This window comes from Haliotis rubra, unplaced genomic scaffold (genome assembly GCF_003918875.1).
Source record: "Haliotis rubra isolate DU_JTF1 unplaced genomic scaffold, ASM391887v1 Scf565, whole genome shotgun sequence".
Classification (NCBI taxonomy): Eukaryota; Metazoa; Mollusca; class Gastropoda; order Lepetellida; family Haliotidae; genus Haliotis; species Haliotis rubra.
The window spans coordinates 227,919-249,644 of NW_025767263.1; the positions used below are offsets into that span (position 1 = coordinate 227,919).

Here is a 21,726-nt window from a genome sequence, read left to right on the forward strand (position 1 = left end):
TGCTGTGTGCTGCTGACTAAATGAAGTTCTCTGTACAGGTATCTGGGACCCAAACCCGCGATCAGTTGGTCCTTGCATTAAAGGGACGCAACTCTATGGTGGTGGTGGAATTGGGTTTAACGTCGTGCTTGAGAATATTTCGCTCATATGACGTCGTGCATGCGTGTTTGTGCATGTGCTGCTGCTTGTACTAGCCCAGACTGTAGCTGGTTTTATAGTTTCAGAGAAGTGCTAGCCCACTGAGATACCATGCCGCAGTGAAGCATGAATACCCCACCTGGTGAGACACATTATACTGACTCTGAGCTGACCAGTCCTGTTGTAACCCATTAATGCCGAGCGCCAGGCAGGGACCAACAAGTACCATATTTTAACGTCTTTTGGTATGACGCGAACCCGCGACCTTCCGTACTCCGGGCGGAACTCTATGCAGCATTTACACCGATCTTATAGTTTTAGAAAAAATAAAACATTTAATCAGATTCAATTTCAAACGTGATTTAAGAAATCAGGAGTTGAGAAAAGAACCTCGACTTCGGTCGAATCAAGCTGGAACATGATCATTTGCACGCACGTGCACCTCTATTGACTGAGCATGTTGAGCACGTGCAGCACGCGAGGCAGGTGAAGGTATGGCACAGCGAACACTTTGTCTAGAGCAGTGGATACAGCAAGCATGGTGTTCTACATTAGATTGGCGATTGTCGTCACATTTCTCGTGAGTTGTATATGCTTTCAGAGTTTTTTAAGATATATTCCATCCCGAACATGTAATTGTTAATTATAGTAATGGTTCCGACGTTTGGCAATACATGAGCTTGAGAACTGCTTGTAAATGAAAGACCGAAAACTATCAAGTCATACAATTTAGTTCTATGAACTAAATATGAGGTTAGCTGTCAGCACCATAGAGAGGTAACAGTTCCCCCCGTTCCCCCATCCCAAATAATTTGTATAAATATTCTAGAATTATAAACATAACTTAACACAACAATTACTAGAGAACTCACAAAATGATTAAAAGTCCAAAATTTAAGTTAGGGCTAGGTTTAGGGTTAGGGTTGGGTTTAGGGTTAGGTTTAGAGTTTGGTTTAGAGTTGGGGGAACGGAAGGAACTCTTTCCCCATAGAGACTATAATGTACCGTGTAATACCATACTTATGAAACGAGTGAATGGTTTGGTATCTATCGCCCTGAAGCGAGCTGATACCAACGGGTCGGGGAAACCTACAGTCTAAGTAAACTTAGATGAGATATTATTCGTAACGAATAATACTGAGCCTAAGTTTACTTAGACCGGGGATACCTACCGATCGGCCTATAATAGGCCAAACGGGATGTTATAGGACCACACAGTTGGAACGTGTACGCCTGGACAGAGTTACGCACCAGGAAGTGAACGAGCTGCTATGCTAACGGTGAGTTTGCTTCCTGCATTAGGCTTCCTAATGACGTCACGGGATTCCCCGTCTCGCTATGAGCGGGCTTTACAAGTTGGAAAATGGCATAAAATAAAAGCTGCCATGCCCTGTAAACGTGCTCTTATTCCACAAATAAACAATCTTCATAAACAATAATAGCAATACTTAACAGAATTATTACGAAATCAGCTCTGCCAAGCGTCACAATACATGTTAGTAGGATCCAAATGCACAGCGACCATCCCACGCCTCTCTCGACTCGGCTGTGATGGCTGCCGTTTGTGCTGATCGGTCATTCACATCGGCTCCACTTATTATTGCAGGCGGAATTATTCTTATTGACTACATTAATTTTAATTGCACGAAAAAAAGTAATAATTTTTATAACTTCCGAAAAAGTCACTTTATCATCATGTAGCTTAACTTAAGTGTATTTTTAGATTATTTTCTCGATGTCGGGTCGAGTCAAAACTTGCACGGAGACAATCTTGAAGATAAAGGCATTTGAGAAATACAGCGGTAATAAAATATGAAGATCGCACGTAACACTGAATTTTTGGGATGTGTAAATAATAACGGCTTTAATTAATTAACAGAATTCGACGAACCGGAAATGATATGCCCGGTATTACTTTGCACGGGTATAAATAAAGTGTCACCACGAGTCGCACGAGACGAATACTCGTTCAACATGTGCTTAAATACCGATGTGGAGCGCCTCATATCCGATCAGCAATAGCATGTATGTATTGCATTGACTTTCAACAATTTATTAATATTTAGTAGTCCAATAAAAACCAGTTCAGATGCATTTTGATACATTATGAAAGTACCGTTATCTTATTTTGGGGGATAGATACGTTCATGTAAACATTGCGCTTCAAAGCAGTTTGCATCGAGGCCGAGTAACAGACAAGTTGTCAAGTTGAAATCGAAAGAGGTGTACGGAAATATTGGGGCTATTATGGTATATGAAATGGAAATTGTTTGTTGCGTTTTTAGGCTTCTTTGACCATCCCTGTACTATCTTGAAAACGATACACTTTGTGGCCCTTTACTGAAGTTTCTATTAATATATTTTCTGGAATTCCCCTTTTGAACGTTGTCAATAATATTGCTGTTACAAATACTAATATAGGTACACATAAAATTGTTAATACGAAAATAGAAAAAAATAATATTTTGTATTGTATTTACATATCACATTAAATTGACACAAATCTTTGAGAGATGATCCTGACACAATTGAATGCTTCACTGAACCTCAAGATCCCGACATTGCCGGAAACGTCTTGAAAAATGAAGATATATCACATTTGACATGAATGTTTAGTTGTGATAAAAAAATGAAGTGTACTAAGTATTGAAAATACATGTGTTCATGATAAATGTTTGTGAAGATAAGAATGTGTACTTACCTTGTTTCCCACTGCGTTAAACATCAGACAGCTATGGCAAACTAGATGCACAACGACGGGTTTGTATGGTATTGTGCTACTTAAAGCAACTCTATGTTTACAGGGTGTATACGTATATATTTCATGCTTTGAATGTGATTGTATAAATGATTGCTTCTATGCATAAATACGTCACAGACCTTAGTATGGGTGTAAAATGACATGTAGAGAGAGTGTGTGTGTGTGAGAAAGAGAGGGAGGGAGAAAGAAAGAGAGAGAGAGGACGAGCACTATGTTGTGATTACCCAATATATAACTTGAGGTTTGGTCTTCAGCAACACATGGGTGTTTGTCGTAAGAGGTAACTAACATGATAAAGTAGTCAGGTTCGCTCAGTTGGTTGTTACATGTCATCAAATCCACATTGCGTAGTACTTACGATGTCAGTCACTGGTTTGACTGGTCCCAACAAAATTATTTGTAGCCCCTTTCATATAGCTTCAATATCGCTGGGTGTTGTGTGAAACGACAAACATATTTAATGGGTTGGAAGGATTCGATGAAACAAGGGCATGTGTATAGCTGAAAGTATGATAACTCCTCATCAAATTCATCTTCTTTCTCTTGTAAAATATGATGTAATGTTATGTAGGAGGTTACATACAATACATGTATGGTATACTGCCATAACATATGTAGCAACAGAAAACTGAACAGAAAACATTTAACCTTAACATTGTAGATGCATTTTCTGTTATTACTTTTCCAAAGTTGAAAAACTACAAATTAATGAAAACTTTTATTTTATGATAATTAAGGAAATTAGTACATAAACATACTGGTAACTGGTTTAGATAGAGATAACATCATGTTATCTGTTTGGTAAATACCTATTTATACTATACTGAGATGGCATGATTTAAACTCTTACATTATCTGCTTTTTTTGTTGCAAACAATGAGTTCATATTCCATTCTTTTGCGGTGGATAAGGAATGATTGCAATAACATAAGTTGTCCAGAAAGTAAGGGGATGTAACTCTAAATACTATTCTTCTGAGGCCACTGTGTAATGATGACCAAGTCATTCATTTATAGTTGTAAAGAAATATCATGTGTTAGTGAAGCAGACAACCCTCAGTTCCATGCAGTGGTGGGCCATGGACTTGTTTGGGCAGAGTTTGGTGGTTTTTATTCTCCCTTAAACAGTACTTTAACATTCTACAAACACATTCTCATTGTGTATTGAGGTGACAATACATTTCAAGAAAACATAGGTTGTATTATTTTGGAACTTAGATCTCGTTCTGTCTAATTTTATGTGAGTGAATAAACCAACTATAACAGGCAGATACAAGAGTTACCTCCCTTTACGCAGATAACAGTTAATTCTCAACACCTTTCAAAGTCATTTTTAACGCAATGCATGTGTATTTTGATACATTTTTTTACATGAAATATTTTCATAATGTTAGATCTACTACAGGTTCTCAGATTATTCATCAGCAAGCAACATTACACATTCGTCTAGGATCCCTACCTGCATTCAGTTTAGCATTTTGTGTTAAAAACAAACTATTATAGACATTTGTGATTTGATAAGAATTTGTTTTTGACACAAACTGCTAAACTGACTGCAGGAAGCAAACTCACCGTTAGCATAACGACTCGTTTACTTCCTGGTGCATAACGATGGGAAAGAGTTCCTTCCGTTCCCCCAACTCTAAACCAAACTCCAAACTCTAAACCAAACTCTATACCAAACTCTATACCAAACTCTAAACCTAACCCTAAACCTAGCCCTAACTTAAATTTTGGACTTTTAATCATTTTGTGAGTTCTCTAGTAATTGTGTTAAGTTTTGTTTATAATTCTAGAATATTTATACAAATTATTTGGGATGGGGGAACGGGAGGAACTCTTACATAACGATGTCCAGGCGTACACGTTCCTGCAGTGTGGACGTTCTGCCTATTTAGCTATAGGCCGATCGGGCTATATTTGAACATGTTAATAATTATTTCACAAAATATCAGTTTCCGCACGAAATGGTTTTGTATGATCATAGAGTAGTTAATGGACCTCCTCAGCTTGAAAAAAATAAGTTTTGGGACAAAATGGAAATTTATATCATATTCAGGAAAAGATGTTTTATAGATTTTCCTTTTGAAAACTAAAACTGAATATCCATGTCATAACTTTTCAGTGAAAATTGTCAAAAATATTATTGACTTATATTTAAATAGCAATTTCCAAATGAAAACCTCAGGACATCAAAACTTGAATGATGTTAATATCCTCATGCGGTAGCCTAGTGGTTAAAGCGTCCGCTCGTCACGCCAAAGACCCGGGTTCGATTCCCCACATGGGTACAATGTGTGAAGCCCTTTTCTGGTGTCCCCCGCCGTGATATTGCTGGAATATTGCTAAAAGCGGCGTAAATCTAAACTCAGTCAGTCAGTCAATCACTGGATTCTCTGGTCAGGACTCGATTGGTTACAGGCCGCCGCCAAACAGCTGGAATGTTCCTGTTGAACAACGAATAAATTTTGTCATGCCACGTTTCACACAGTCATTCACCCACTACTATTCGACGTTTCTTTTTACAGGTTTCAGTATACGGTGGTATTCCGGAAAGTTACAACCTGAAAGGTAATCCTTGCACATGTGGCCTTTCGTTATCCCACGCGGCCAAACAGGTTGCAGAGGATCCCACTGTTGGTAAACATAGCCCTCGGCAACGTCTAAGTGAAAGTGGACAATTATCGAAAATGTCTATCAGTCGGTTTTAGGATGTGTTGTTGGTTGTTTAACTCAGCCATATTACGGCAGCACGGTGGTCAGTAAATAATCGATCTGGACCAGACAATCCAGTGATTTAAGGTATGAGCATCTAACTAGGGAATTCGGGTACGATGACGACCAACAAGCAGAATCGTAATTCTAAATACCCGTGAAAGTCCGGATTAGAATATTGGCCTTCAGTAACTCATGCTTGTCGTAAGAGGCGACTAACGGGATCGGATGGTCAGGTTCGCTGACTTGGTTGACACATGTCATCGGTTCCCAATTGCGCAGATCGATGCTCGTGTTGTTGATCACTGGATTGTCTGGTCCCAACTCGATTATTAACAGACCGCCGCCATATAGCTGGTATATTGCTGAGTGCGGCGTAAAACTAAACTCACTCACTCGTAATTTTAAAGTAAAATACCGCTTGTAGTTTGACTAAATTCAGTAAATGATCGTGCAACTGGAATTTTTTGGTCCATAACTTGAGTATGCACCACCTGCTTTCATCACTCGTCGATCCATTCACCGCTGTTTTATTATGAACAAAGTCCCTTGTACCACGATGACATGAATCAACCATTTGTTCATAATAACGATTACCGGTTTGTTTGTCAGCCCCACCCACCATCACCTACCCTAGAACTCGTACCCTCGAGAATTCGGGTGACGATAAGCCCCGCCCCCAATAATTGGGTGACGATAAGCCCCGCCTCGAATAATTCGGGTGACGATAAGCCCCGCTCTCAATACTTCGGGTGACGATAAGACCCGCTCCCAGGAATTCGGGTGACGATAAGCCCCACCCCGGGATTTGGGTGGCCATAAGCGCCGTGGACGGCGTAAGACTGAACTGACTAATTGCGTGTCATCATCTCCGAAAGCTTGGGCTGCTGATGTTAATATTAGTCACTGGATTATCTAGTCCAGATTCCATAATAGCTTGAATATTTACGACTGAGACGCCATGCGTTTATCTTGAATCTTACTTCCGTTCACCCAACTTTCAGTGAGCACGAACTGCGGTAAGGATCATGTTGCCGATGCTGTCGTGACGGTGTTGACGGACCTCCCGAGGGCGTTTGTCTTCGCCAAGTGTGCGACGGGAAGTGCTGACTTCACCAGCAGCGATGGTACCACCTACAAACTTCCTGTCTCCTTCCCTGGAAAGGGAACTTCCAAATGTAAATTCCTGGTAAGTCATTACGTCACTCGATCCATTCCTGGTAAGTCATTACGTCACTATATCCATTCCTGGTAAGTCATTACGTCACTATATCCATTCCTGGTAAGTCATTACGTCACTATATCCATTCCTGGTAAGTCATTACGTCACTCGATCCATTCCTGGTAAGTCATTACGTCACTATCCATTCCTGGTAAGTCATTACGTCACTCGATCCATTCCTGGTAAGTCATTACGTCTCTCGATCCATTCCTGGTAAGTCATTACGTCTCTCGATCCATTCCTGGTAAGTCATTACGTCACTCGATCCATTCCTGGTAAGTCATTACGTCACTCGATCCATTCCTGGTATGTCATTACGTCACTCGATCCATTCCTGGCAAGTCATTACGTCACTCGATCCATTCCTGGCAAGTCATTACGTCACTCGACCCATTCCTGGCATGCCATGACGTCACACGATCCATTCCTAGTAAGTCATTACGTCACTCGATCCATTCCTGGTAAGTCATTACGTCACTCGATCCATTCCTGGTATGTCATTACGTCACTCGATCCATTCCTGGTATGTCATTACGTCACTCGATCCATTCCTGGTAAGTCATTACGTCACTCGATCCATTCCTGGCAAGTCATTACGTCACTCGACCCATTCCTGGCATGCCATGACGTCACTCGATCCATTCCTGGTAAGTCATTACGTCACTCGATCCATTCCTGGTAAGTCATTACGTCACTCGATCCATTCCTGGTATGTCATTACGTCACTCGATCCATTCCTGGTAAGTCATTACGTCACTCGATCCATTCCTGGTAACAGACGAGCCTCGATAGTTTATCCATCCTTCGCGACATAGAGGAACCCATGTTGGGTAGCAATCGCTTAGACGCTGAACATATACAACTAAAGGAAAACAAAGAGCTCCATTCAAACTGAACATGGAGCCCCAGTGAGATGTAACTGTGGCTATATTGAGACAGAATATCATTTTTTATTGATCTGTACAGTAATCTAATAATAATAAACGATACATTGCCAAGAAATATTATGGATATCCTACTGTGACAAAATATAATATGCTCTTTTTTTCTAACCAAACGTCTGTTAGATATTTAGCCTGTTTCATTTAACATGCTGTAGTAAAGTGAACTACCTCATGTACATCTCTGTATTAGAAATGTAGCCTGTTTCTTAAACAATGCGGGGCGGTGGGGTAGCCTAGTGGTTAAGGCGTTCGCTCGTCACGCCGGAGACCCGGGTTCGATTCCCCACATGGGTACAATGTGTTAAGCCCATTTCTGGTGTTCCCCGCCGTGATATTGCTGGAATATTGCTAAAAGCGGCGTAAAACCAAACTCACTCACTCACTTTAACAATGCCTCGCAGCTTACTCCTGCTGTAGTAAAGTGAACTACCTCATGTATAGTCCGTTTGGCTCAAAAGCGGACCGATGGATTGCAATCTAACTCGAAAACTAATAAACATAAAATACTCAATGAAACACTGATCATAATCAAAACCTCAGACTAACTCTGTGAGGTTTTTGCAGAATTTATGTCATAAACATAAAAATATGTTTAACAAACTATCATTAAAATATCGACACAATTCACTATTTGTTACGTGGGAGGAGTGCAGAGAAAGAGACAGCTCGGTGTGCGAGAAAGGTTGGAGACAGCACAGCACAGGTTAACGAATTAATAACTTTGTCGGCACTTGTGCACGTGCTTCTCGAACACCTAGCTGTCCCTTTCTCTGCACTCCTCCCTCGTAACAAATGGTGAACTGTGTCAAAATTTTAATGATAGTTTGTTAAACAACTTTTTTAATTTTAGAACATAAATTCTGCACACGAATCAGAGTTGGTCTGATGTTTTGAATATGATCAGCGTTTCATTGAGTATTATGTGTTTATTAGTTTTCGCGTTAGATTGCAATTCATTGGACCGCTTTTGAGCCAAACGGACTATACATCTCTGTATTAGAAATGTAGCCTGTTTCTTTAACAATGCCTCGCAGCTTACACCTGCTGTAGTAAAGTGAACTACCTCATGTACATCTCTGTAATACATATATCTAATATCTATATACATGTACTTATGTGTAATGGACCAATCGGGGGCAGTTGGCATCAAGTGCACTGAAATAAAGAAATTGAGATCGGAGATTCAGACCTACCCCAATACATTCAGACGTTGGGCCAACGTTGGCAATGGTTTTGCCAACATTGCCAACTTTGGGCCAACGTCCGAATGCTATCTGGGTAGTCTCTCAGTCCCTGAACCACATTATTTCCCCTACTGCCAAACCTCTCTGCAGTGCTAAAGCCCTAAATAAAGCAAGTCTAGATCTCCTCAGGTTCAGGTTCTGAATCTCTGGTCTCCCTAGGGCTCCTTTTCAATTTGAATGGGCTTGTTTGTTACTATCAAAATTATATATATTCAGAGACTAAGCATTAGTCTAATTCAGACCCTGAGGAAATCTTGACTTGCTTTATTTAGAGTGGTAGCATCACAGGCAGTGTTTGGTTGAAGGGATATAATATGGTTCAGGGACTTGGACAGACTGCCCTTGCCGGCTGGTTACAAAATGGACTGTTTGAAAAGTCAAAACTGGCCCTTTTCTTACCGTAAAATACACGATTCCACGGTATTTCGAAGAAACAATATAGCTTCATATCATAAAGAGGTGTCGGTGGGGTAGCCTAGTGGTTAAAGCGTTGGCTCGTAACGCCGAAGACCCGGGTTCGATTCCCCACTTGGGTACAATGTGTGGAACCCATTTCTGGTGTTCCCCCGCCGTGATATTGCTGGAATATTGCTAAAAGCGGCGTAATACTATCCTGACACACACACAAACACTCATTACATAAAGAGAATGTTGAACGAAAAACAGATACTAACCCCACCCCCTCATTCTCACCCCCTCATTCTCACCCCATTCACACAATAGCCTTCTCTCTCCTCGTCCTTCAACCCACCCCTATAACACGGTCTGTCCACCCGCCTACGTTAACACAGGAAGCACTACCCACATGAACGAATAGGCTATTGGAACAGATAACTGGGGCCTCCTGACATGACCACTTGCTCCCGCAATAGTGCATCTGCACACCTTTACAGTTCGCCTATACCAAGAATCGCAGTTCCAGTACACTTGCTCTTGAGAGTACGCGCGGACCTGTCAACTGCTTTCAGTACTCGGGCACGCTTTCAGTACTCCGGCACGCTTTCAGTACTCGAGCACGCTTTCCTCGTGGGCGGCAAGTGTCGGAAGCGAGCCTTTCCATTATAGACGGGGGCGGAGGCGGTCGGAGTCACGTATCTTCCAGCGCTTTGCATGATGCCTACAGTTGGACTCGCCCAGTAGTAGTTTTTTTTCTACCTCGTAGAAATAAACTCGACCATTAGGAAAATCTATTTAAAATGATCAGACAATGGCCCCATTGTTGACCAAAATGGAAAACGTGGGCTTCTTTTTGTTAGTGAAACGCGTAAAGCGAAGCTCGCTCATACAGTGCAATTTGCAAACTGCCTTTGTTAATTGATTCTGACAGTGGTCAAAGCGTTCGCTCGTCAAGCCGAAGACCCGGGTTCGATTCCCCACATGGGTACAATGTGTGAAGCCCATTTCTGGTGTCCCGGCCGTGATGTTGCTGAAATATTGCTAAAAGCGGCGAAAAACATTCAGGTAACATTCTGGCGTATTATTACTGGAATATTACCAAACTAGGCGTAAAAGTGTTTCACTGTCCTGTCCATGCTTCACTCTGTAGATAGATAGTCTGGGGTAGTCCAGTGGTTGAAGCATTCGCTCGTCACGCCGAAGACCCGGGTTCGATTCTCCACATTGATACAATGAGTGAAGCCCATTTCTGATATCCCCGCCGTGATAATTCTGGAATATAAAAGCGGCGGTATTCCATACTCACTCACTTACTCCTACTGTAGAAACGGAAGGGCGTGGATACGTATGTCCTGACGGTGGTGGTGGCGTACGGCGAGGATGACGACCAGGTGCAACAGAGCGACCAGATCTACACCATCACCTGCACCTTTGACCCCAATGCCCTCGATGACAGTGCCAAACAAACCATTGAAGGATCGTAAGTAGTACACTGAATCAGAAAAATGGTGTTGAAAATAGACATCGGATTGTTAAATATCTAAGCACTACGCTAAAATGCGGGTTGGAGAGTTTTATTCCACTTCATTGACATTGTTACCCATGTACATCCGGGTTAGAATTGGTCTTCAGCAGCCCATCGTGTCGTAAACGGTGAGAAACTGGATCGGGTGGTCAGGCTCGCTGGCTTGGTTGACACGTGTTATTGTATCCCAATTGCGTAGGGCGATGCTCCTGTTGTTGATCACTGGATTGTCTGGTCCAGACTCAATTATTTACAGACCGCCACAATATAGCTGGAATATTGCTGAGTGCGGCGTTAAAAAACAAACCATTAATCTGTTAAGGCAACCAACAAAACAATCAACCGCCTGGGTGCAGTGTTTATAATGAGATGACAGATTACCTGTAAAATGAAAGACCCAAGGCAAGGAGGCCATACCCCATCTGTGTAGGTTTAAACCCGACCTTTAACTTCTCAGAAACACATCATAGTTTCCAATTAGAAATACCGAAAATGTAAAATAAGCCACAATAGGAAACACATGATCCATTGGATAAATGTGTACTTTTGTGGCGAAAAGTATAGGTTTTGAAAGTTTGAAAATAAAATTGTCTTTTGTGCTGACCATAAAATTCGTTTCCAACACTGATCAATAGTTGCACCGGATACTGAGGACAGCAACGGCCGACAGCGTTGAATGTCGTCAGTCAGGATTATGTATTTTCGTCTTGGTATTGATCGCAAGGGAACACAAATAGCGGCAGCACAACAACAGAATCGGTAACTGATATACACCGAAACGGGAGAAGCGTCGATAATGTTCTGAGGACTGCTTGCGCGACATGTTGCCCTCGCTTCAGGTTACACCATGTTGGTATACCTGTTTCCATGGTTACCGAAAACAATATGGCGGCCACAAATTTAAAAATGGTTTTGTTTTGGGTCTGGAATCTTTATTCTTTATTTAAGTTAACTTGCAATGAAATGAAATGCAGTATCACATCTTTTAAGTTAAATTACATTTGTGACGTCATTCCATTGTCTGTTCGCTCCATTACCTTTCAGGAATGGAGCGATGTGTACCAGTTTCATAATAAAACCTTCATTTTGTCATTTTGACATTTAACTTTGATAACAGAAATATTCCCAATACTTTGAATGTAATTTAAGTAGGGTAATATCCTCGTAACTCTCCATTCCTTAAAAATAATGTGCCTTGGCTCCATTATTTTTAAGGAATGGAGAGTTGCTCGGACATAAGCGATTACGGGTTAAGGCGTTAGCTCGACACGCCGAAAACCCGGGTTCGATTCCCCACATACGCACAGCCAGTGAAGATCTGGGTTAGAACTGGTCTTGAGCAACCTATGCCTGTCGTAAAGGCGACTAACGCGATCGGGTGGTCAGGCTCGCTGACTTGGTTGAGTCATGTCATCGTATCCCAATTGTGTAGATCGATGCTCATGCTGTTGATCACTGGAATGTCTGGTCCAGAGTCGCTTATTTACAGACTGCCGCCATATAGCATGGTCACAATGTGTGAAGCCCATTTCTGTTCCCCCGCCGTGACATTGCTGGAATATTGCTAAAAAAGGTGTAAGTGTAAACTTAATCCCTCGCCCTAACTAGACGATCCGTTGGCCATAGTCGTTAAAGAGACGGGTTGTTGTGGTACGTAATGGGTGCTTGATGGTGGTTGATGTTCGAAATGTCAAAAGAAACATTCATAGTTAACATTTCCATCTGTCTGTTATCACGTTCAGACTTGCAGCTCCCCGAGCGGTTGAAGTAGACAACGGCCCGGACACAAGTTCGTCCGTGAAATTGACCATCGCAGATATTCTTGGAAATGACCTTGACCCTGGCGAGCCCTTGACGCTGGGTCGCAAGATCATCTTGAAAATAAAAACAGACGGTGAGTCTGATTGGAAGATACAAGCCTCAAGACATTGATTGATTTCAGTCGTTGCTTGTACGTGTTGCAAAACACTGAGGTTTTAATGGGCGGTTGGAGTTACTGTCAACGGGTCAGACTGACCCCGATATTGATGGAATAACGCTGTTGGGAGTCGAGTATCACGAGTGAGCGCTTCAACCGTTAGGTCACTCAGTCGTCAATTCTAATAAGGCTATCAGACATGTTTATATCATAATTCTTAGAGAAATTGTTCGCGGTCTGTTTTTGTTCGATTCGATTAACGAGATAAAACCGTGATTGTTCGGCTCGGAGCTGTATACTCTGAGCGATTGAGGGGGCGGTGGGGTAGCCTAGTGGTTAAAGCGTTCGTTCGTCATGCCGAAGGCTCCGGTTCGATTCCTCACATGGGTACAATGTGTGAAGCCTATTCTGGTGTCCCGCTGTGATGTGGCTGGAATATTGCTTAAAGCGGCGTAAAACCATACTCATTCATTTGATTACACACGGTTGAAAGGTCATCTGATGCCAAATATTCTGCATGTTAATGGCGTCACCAAACCGAATTACAATTTCTATTTCTTAAAGCGAAATAGAAATCTTTGCATGCTCACTGCCACAGACGGCACAGAAAGTTAAGCGTCACGGATTCGTTTTAGGAACTTCAAAAGAAGTGGGCATCAGTCCCTGGTCCTGTGATGTGGTTGGCTCTAACCCCAAGCAAAGATACGCAGTGCTGAGGGCGGGGTAAGTCGACAAAATGGCGGTTAATCAATATACTGTTAACCCATGCTTGTCGTAAGAGGCAACTAATGGAATCGGCTGGTCAGGATCGCGAACTTGGTTGACACACGTCATCGTATCCCAACTGCATAGAGCGATGCTCATGCTGTAGATCACTGGATTGTCTGGTCCAGATTTGATTATTTACAGACCGCCGCCATATAGCTGGAATATTGCTGAGTGCGGCGTACAACTACACTCACTCGGGTGGCGATAAGCCCCGCCCCCAAGAACACATGTCATCGTGTCCCAATTGCATAGATCGCTGCTCATGCTGTAGATCACTGGATTGTCTGGTCCAGTTTTGATTATTTACAGACCGCCGCCATGTAGCTGGAATATTGCTGAGTGCGGCGTACAACTACACTCACTCGGGTGGCGATAAGCCCCGCCCCCAAGAACACACGTCATCGTGTCCCAGTTGCATAGATCGCTGCTCATGCTGTAGATCACTGGATTGTCTGGTCCAGATTTGATTATTTACAGACCGCCGCCATATAGCTGGAATATTGCTGTGTGCGGCATACAACTACACTCACTCGGGTGGCGATAAGCCCCGCCCCCAAGAACACATGTCATCGTGTCCCAATTGCATAGATCGCTGCTCATGCTGTAGATCACTGGATTGTCTGGTCCAGATTTGATTATTTACAGACCGCCGCCATGTAGCTGGAATATTGCTGAGTGCGGCGTACAACTACACTCACTCGGGTGGCGATAAGCCCCGCCCCCAAGAACACACGTCATCGTGTCCCAATTGCATAGATCGCTGCTTATGCTGTAGATCACTGGATTGTCTGGTCCAGACTCAATTATTTACAGACCGCCGCCATGTAGCTGGAATATTGCTGAGTGCGGCGTACAACTACACTCACTCGGGTGGCGATAAGCCCCGCCCCCAAGAACACATGTCATCGTGTCCCAATTGCATAGATCGCTGCTCATGCTGTAGATCACTGGAGTGTCTGGTCCAGATTTGATTATTTACAGACCACCGTCATATAGCTGGAATATTGCTGAGTGCGGCGTACAACTACACTCACTCGGGTGGCGATAAGCCCCGCCCCCAAGAACACACGTCATCGTGTCCCAATTGCATAGATCGCTGCTCATGCTGTAGATCACTGGATTGTCTGGTCCAGATTTGATTATTTACAGACCACCGTCATATAACTGGAATATTGCTGAGTGCGGCGTACAACTACACTCACTCGGGTGGCGATAAGCCCCGCCCCCAAGAACACACGTCATCGTGTCCCAATTGCATAGATCGCTGCTCATGCTGTAGATCACTGGATTGTCTGGTCCAGATTTGATTATTTACAGACCACCGCCATATAGCTGGAATATTGCTGAGTGCGGCGTACAACTACACTCACTTGGGTGGCGATAAGCCCCGCCCCCAAGAACACACGTCATCGTGTCCCAATTGCATAGATCGCTGCTCATGCTGTAGATCACTGGATTGTCTGGTCCAGATTTGATTATTTACAGACCACCGCCATATAGCTGGAATATTGCTGAGTGCGGCGTAAAACAACAATCATACTAAATCATTCACGTTATGAAATTCTTCGATGCGAGACCGACAACTCATTCATTGTTTTCAGAAGCCTTTTCGTTGCAGGCGTGTATGTGTAAAATCGTATTCACATAGACAGTTAAAAATGCATAGATATGTCATTTTACCAAAATAAAGATCAACTAAAAGTTTTATGGAGTTCCAAAGTACATAAAAAAATTAGATTAATAATGCTTTGAATATACGCCAAACTTGTAAACATGTACATTCATTTCCGTTTTCTTTCATTGCTATTTTGTTAGTCACTGGGAGATGGCATGAAGCTTCCAAATGTTTGGAAGTGTTGTCATAGTAATAAACTAAATGACTATATTTCCCAATTACTTCCGTGACGAAACTCTATTCAATCTTTGGTCAGTGTGAAGATACCCGTTATACTGTCAATTACGCTTTGCGGTTGGGGCAGCAAGGTCACGAACCAGTCAAGAATTCTGGGATATCATCCGGGTGCCTATCCGGGTAACAAAAGCAACAACCAGTCCCCGGGAATTGCTCTAGAGCAGTGTCCCTTCAAAACTGTTTTCTTGTTGAAAGCTCGGTTGGGATATTAGTCGAATTGGCTTAAAACATCATCCAGTCCCTTGTTCCTCACCATAAATGGAAAGTATGGCCCGGTCATTGCTCAGAATAGCGTCCCTTTGTTGTGAAGGGTCCTTAGAGATTTTGTTCGAATCCAGGATTCATCCTGAGATTCTTAACCCGCACTTCCCAAATTCGACGGATTCCCCAACCGGTAAGCTTCCAAGACCTGTATCCTTAGGGTTTTCCTCCCAAATGACGGCGTCCTGTAGCTCGCACCCTCGAGACGCTGCCCCACCCTCGAGACGGCACCCCACCCTCGAGACGGCACCCCACCCTCGAGACGACGCCCCACCCTCGAGACGACGCCCCACCCTCGAGACGACGCCCCACCCTCGAGACGACACCCCACCCTCGACACGACACCCCACCCTCGACACGACACCCCACCCTCGACACGACACATCACCCTCGAGACGACACATCACCCTCGAGACGACACATCACCCTCGAGACGACACCCCACCCTCGAAACGCCACATCACCCTCGAGACGACACCCCACCCTCGAGACGACACACTCGAGACGCCATCCCACCCACGAGACGCCACCTTCCAGACGCCACCCAACCCTTGTTCGACCCTGCCTGTCGCTCGGTATTAATGGGTACAACAAGGACTGGTCGGCTCGGAGTCAGTATAATGTGTCTGAGTGGGGTATTCATGCTTAACAGCGGCATTATATCTCAGTGAGACAACGCCCCACCCTCGAGACGACACATCACCCTCGAGACGACACCCCACCCTCGAGACGACACCCCACCCTCGAGACGACACCCCACCCTCGAGACGACACCCCACCCTCGACACGACACCCTACCCTCGAGACGACACCCCACCCTCGAGACGCCACATCACCCTCGAGACGCCACATCACCTTCGAGACGACACATCACCCTCGAGACGACACCCCACCCTCGAGACGACACACTCGAGACGCCATCCCACCCCCGAGACGCCACCCCACCCTCGAGACGACACCTTCCAGACGCCACCCAACCCTTGTTCGACCCTGCCTGTCGCTCGGTATTAATGGGTACAACAAGGACTGGTCGGCTCGGAGTCAGTATAATGTGTCTGAGTGGGGTATTCATGCTTAACAGCGGCATTATATCTCAGTGAGACAACGCCCCACCTCGAGACGACACATCACCCTCGAGACGACACATCACCCTCGAGACGACACCCCACCCTCGAGACGACACCCCACCCTCGAGACGACACCCCACCCTCGACACGACACCCCACCCTCGACACGACACCCCACCCTCGAGACGCCACATCACCCTCGAGACGCCACATCACCTTCGAGACGCCACATCACCCTCGAGACGCCACATCACCTTCGAGACGACACATCACCCTCGAGACGACACCCCACCCTCGACGACATGACACACTCAGACGCCATCCCACCCCGAGACGACCCCACCCACGGGACGACACCTTCCAGACGCCACGGAACTCCTACGACACACCTTCACCCACGAGACCTCGACACCCCACCCTCGAGACGACACCCCACCCTCGAGACGACACCCCACCACTCGAGACGACACTTCACCCTCGAGACGACACTTCACCCTCGAGACGCCACATCACCTTCGAGACGCCACATCACCCTCGAGACGAGACATCACCTTCGAGACGACACATCACCTCGAGACGACACCCCACCCTCGAGACGACACACTCGAGACGCCATCCCACCCGAGACGCCACCCCACCCACGAGACGAAGCACCTTCCAGACGCCACTCCAAATTCTTGTTCGACCCTGCCTGTCGCTCGGTATTAATGGTACAACAAGGACTGGTCGGCTCAAGTCAGTATAATGTGTCTGAGTGGGTATTCATGCTTAATAGCGGCATTATATCTCAGTGAGACAACGCCCCACCCTCGAGACGACACACATCACCCTCGAGACGACACATCACCCTCGAGACGACACCCCACCCCTCGAGACGACACCCCACCTCGAGACGACACCCCACCTCGACACGACGACACCCCACCCTCGAGACGACACACTCGAGACGCCATCCCACCCCCGAGACGCCACCCCACCCACGAGACGCCACCTTCCAGACGCCACCCAACCCTTGTTCGACCCTGCCTGTCGCTCGGTATTAATGGGTACAACAAGGACTGGTCGGCTCGGAGTCAGTATAATGTGTCTGAGTGGGGTATTCATGCTTAACAGCGGCATTGTATCTCGGTGAACTAGCACTATAAAAAAACAGCTTCAGTCTGGGCTAGTACAAGCAGCCACACATACACACACATGCACGTCGTCATATGAGCGAAATAATCTTAGGTACGACGTTAAACCCAATTTCACTTCACCTCACCAAGGCATATCCTCTGAATTATCTCAGGGAGCTGATAACGACATTTGTCCAGAGTTCGACTTATCACCCCTTGCTGATATAGTTAAGCTTGTTCAGTGTGATATGTTGTGCGTCAGATGCGGAGACGGGATAGTCTTCCCCAGACACTCGGGTTTCACCACCAAGGGACTCACAGCCACCGGTCCTTTCTTCGACAGCTTCACCTTACCAGGAGAGAAGACCTTAGTCTTTGAGTGTAAAGTGACGCTATGTAGTACACCGTGTAACGGGGTAAGTGTATTTCAGTCACATCCCGCCTATATGGTCGACGGGGGCGGTTCGGTAGCCCAGTGGTTACATACAGCGTTCGCTCGTCACGCCGAGCCCCGTGAAGGGCCGGGTTAGAATGAACCTTCAGTAACCCATGCTTGTCGTAAGAGGCGATTAACAGGATCGGCTGGTCAGCCTGACTTGGTTGACACATGTCATCGGTTCCCATTATTGCGTAGATCAATGTTCATGCTTTGATCATTGGATTGTCTGGTCCAGACAGACCGCCGCCATATAGCTGGAATATTGCTGGATGCGGCATAAAACTAAACTCATTCACTCTCTCGTCACGCCGAAGACCCGGGTTCGATTCTCCACATTGTACACTGTGTGAAGAGTATATCAGGTGTCTCCCGCCGTGATATTGGTTGAATATTGCTAAAAGAACAGGGTTAAACCTAGCTCACCTGAGCAAATGGATTTCATCTCCCAAATGCTGTTTTTTAAGGGTCTCGCGTCCTTTTTAACAACGTTCCTGAAAATAAGGACCGCCTCCGTGGTGTAGTGGTTAGAGCGTCCGCCCGGAGAGCGGAAGGTCGCGGGTTCCATCCCCAACCGCGTCATACCAAAAGACGTTAAAATATGGTACTTGTTGGTTCCTGCCTGGCGCTCGGCATTAATGGGTACAAGGACTGGTCGGCTCGGAGTCAGTATAATGTGTCTGAGTGGGGTATTCATGCTTCACTGCGGCATGGTATCTCAGTGAGCTAGCACTATAAAACCAGCTACAGTCTGGGCTAGTACAAGCAGCCGCACATACACATACACATACACACGCATGTACGTCGTCATATGAGCGAAATATTCTCAAGCCCGACGTCAAACCCAATGTCAAACCCAATTTCACCTCACCTCACCTGAAAATAGAGCTCACCAACTGTTTGTTTTCTCAGAACTCTTGTGGCAGTAAGCGCGGCAGAAGGGATGTCCATGGTGAGTATTTAGTATCGCATTTCCAATGCGTCAACATGACCAACTTTTAGGCAGGCTTATTGTAGAAAGTATTTCATTAACAACTATGGAAAACCTTAAGCTGATACTCAGATTTCTCCAAAACACGGCGCTGGGGGTAGCCTAGTGCTTAAAGTGTTCGCTCGTCACGCTGAAGACCCGGGTTCGATTCCCCACATGGGTCCAATGTGTGAAGCCCATTTCTGGTGTCCCCCGTCGTGATATTGCTGGAATATTGCTAAAAGCGGCGCAAAACAGTACTCACTCACCCACTCTCACAATAGAGTGGTCAGTTTCTTCGTGTCTGAATTTAGTTTATGGATGGTCCCTATGTAAATCACCGGATTACCATGTCCAGAACTAGCTCGTTTACAGACTGATGTCACAGATTATATGCTGAGAAACGATAATCAGCAAAATCCGAAAAACACATTCCCTTTTCATTAAAGACAAACGACACCTCAGAACCTGCATATAGCGACCAGGTGGTCGTTGTAGAAAGGGAACCGAATAGTGACTGGTCATTTTGACATCTGCACAGTTTTCTACAAGGTTGTTTTAAACATAATACATAAAACAATATATCTGTGAACCATATTTTAACCGTTTTCTAAGAAATCTGTAATACATATTGTCTCCTGCCATACTATCAAAAGTTAAAGCTGCCGGTTGTTCTCTTATTGTAAAGGGCCCATGAAGATCCGGGGTAGAATTGGTCTTCAGCAACCCACGCTTGCCACAAAAGGCGACTATGCTTGTCGTAAGAGGCGACTAACGGGATCGGGTGGACAGGCTCGCTGACTTGGTTGACACATGTAATCGGTTCCCAATTGCGCAGATCGATGCTCATGCTGTTGATCACTGGATTGTCTGGTCCAGACTCGATTATTTACAGACCGCCGCCATATAGCTGGAATATTGCTGAGTGCGGCGTAAAACTAAACTCACTCACTCACTTTTTGTAAAGATTATATACATTACGGATTGTGGAGGACATTAGGGACATATCACCACAATCTAAAAAAGTAAATTTCGTTTCGTGTTTATTCATCCAGGAATATTTGAGAACAAAATCACGTTGAGGTCGACCCGTTTCCAGAATCTGGAACAATGAAGAGGTGAAAGGTGACGTAACTGTTCCTCGAGGTCGAGGTCAAGGTCAAGGTCATGAGCTCAGACATAGAGGCTGGTCACATCGGTCATCAGTTTTGGAGTCATGTCCAGTAGGTCATGTGTTCTACGACTGTCCGAAAGCTGAAGCTGTTCCTCAATAAATGTCTAAAGAAATACGGTGTCCGAGTTTCAGTGAAGCCTTTTGTCGGTGCCTTGTTCACGTACCAAAATTAGTAGTCTCTGCACTAAAACTTCAACACGTTTTATGATAGGTTTTGACCCGTGAAGATCCGGGGTAGAATAGGTCTTCAGCAACCCATGCTTGCCACAAAAGGCGACTATGCTTGTCGTAAGAGGCGAGTAACGTGTCATCGGTTCCCAATTGCGCAGATCGATGCTCCTGCTGTTGATCACTGGATTGTCTTGTCCAGACTCGATTTTTTACAGATCACCGCCATATAGCTGGAATATTGCTGAGTGTGGCGTAAAACTAAACTCACTCACTCTGCTCAGGGGCGAAAGAGAGTTTATCTTGGGCCGTTTCATACCGAAATAGACCCGTGAAGGTCCGGGTTAGAATATTGATCTTCAGTAACCCATGCTTGTAAGAGGCGACTAACGGGATCTGGTGGTCAGGCTCACTGACTTGGTTGACACATGTCATCGGTTCCCAATTGCGTAGATTGATGCTCATGCTGTTGATCACTGGATTGTCTGGTCCAGACTCGATTATTTACAGACCGCCGCCATATAGCTGGAATATTGCTGAGTGCGGCGTAAAACTAAACTCACTCACTCACTATATAGTTTGAGAAACACCACAATCTTATCAGATCCAAACTTGCACACCTGTACACATCTCCTCAGAATAGTCTTTGTTTAGGGTTTTAAGTAGAAGCAAACGGGGTTGTTTACTTTAATTAATTTAAATATTAGTCATAGATATTCATGATAACCTGTGATATTCGTATTATTAATGTACAATAAATATTACACGGAACAGTTTAGCGGTCAGAAAAAAGGACGCAGAAAAGCTTTCAATCTGGAAAGAACGACTTGGTATATATCCTGAGACAGAAGTACCTTTAATACAGGTTACTTTCAAAAAGATAATTCAAATGTCTTTTAATTTTAGGTACTTGTTGTAAATTATTAAAAAATAGAACGGCAGTGCAAACGAATACCCATTCTTGACCATCCTCGTAAACAAAGACCGTTTGGT

At 44.6% G+C, this 21,726-nt stretch overlaps 1 protein-coding gene across 2 annotated transcripts; it reads left to right on the forward strand.

The window, feature by feature from the left end:
- The first annotated feature begins 565 nt into the window (after positions 1-565).
- LOC124254142 (vitelline envelope sperm lysin receptor-like) lies at positions 566-20,678 on the forward strand. 2 transcript variants are annotated; one of them, XM_046688020.1, is made up of 9 exons: positions 566-718; positions 5,427-5,469; positions 6,618-6,802; positions 10,745-10,899; positions 12,687-12,838; positions 13,498-13,585; positions 18,248-18,401; positions 19,334-19,373; positions 20,491-20,678. In XM_046688020.1, the coding sequence occupies exons 1-9, from the start codon at positions 677-679 to the stop codon at positions 20,511-20,513; spliced, it is 882 nt and encodes a 293-aa protein (XP_046543976.1). In that variant the 5' UTR covers positions 566-676; the 3' UTR covers positions 20,514-20,678. The 2 variants fall into 2 exon arrangements, with proteins under 2 accessions (XP_046543976.1, XP_046543975.1); XM_046688019.1 differs by having other exon boundaries at positions 567-718; positions 20,447-20,678.
- Positions 20,679-21,726: the final 1,048 nt, after the last annotated feature.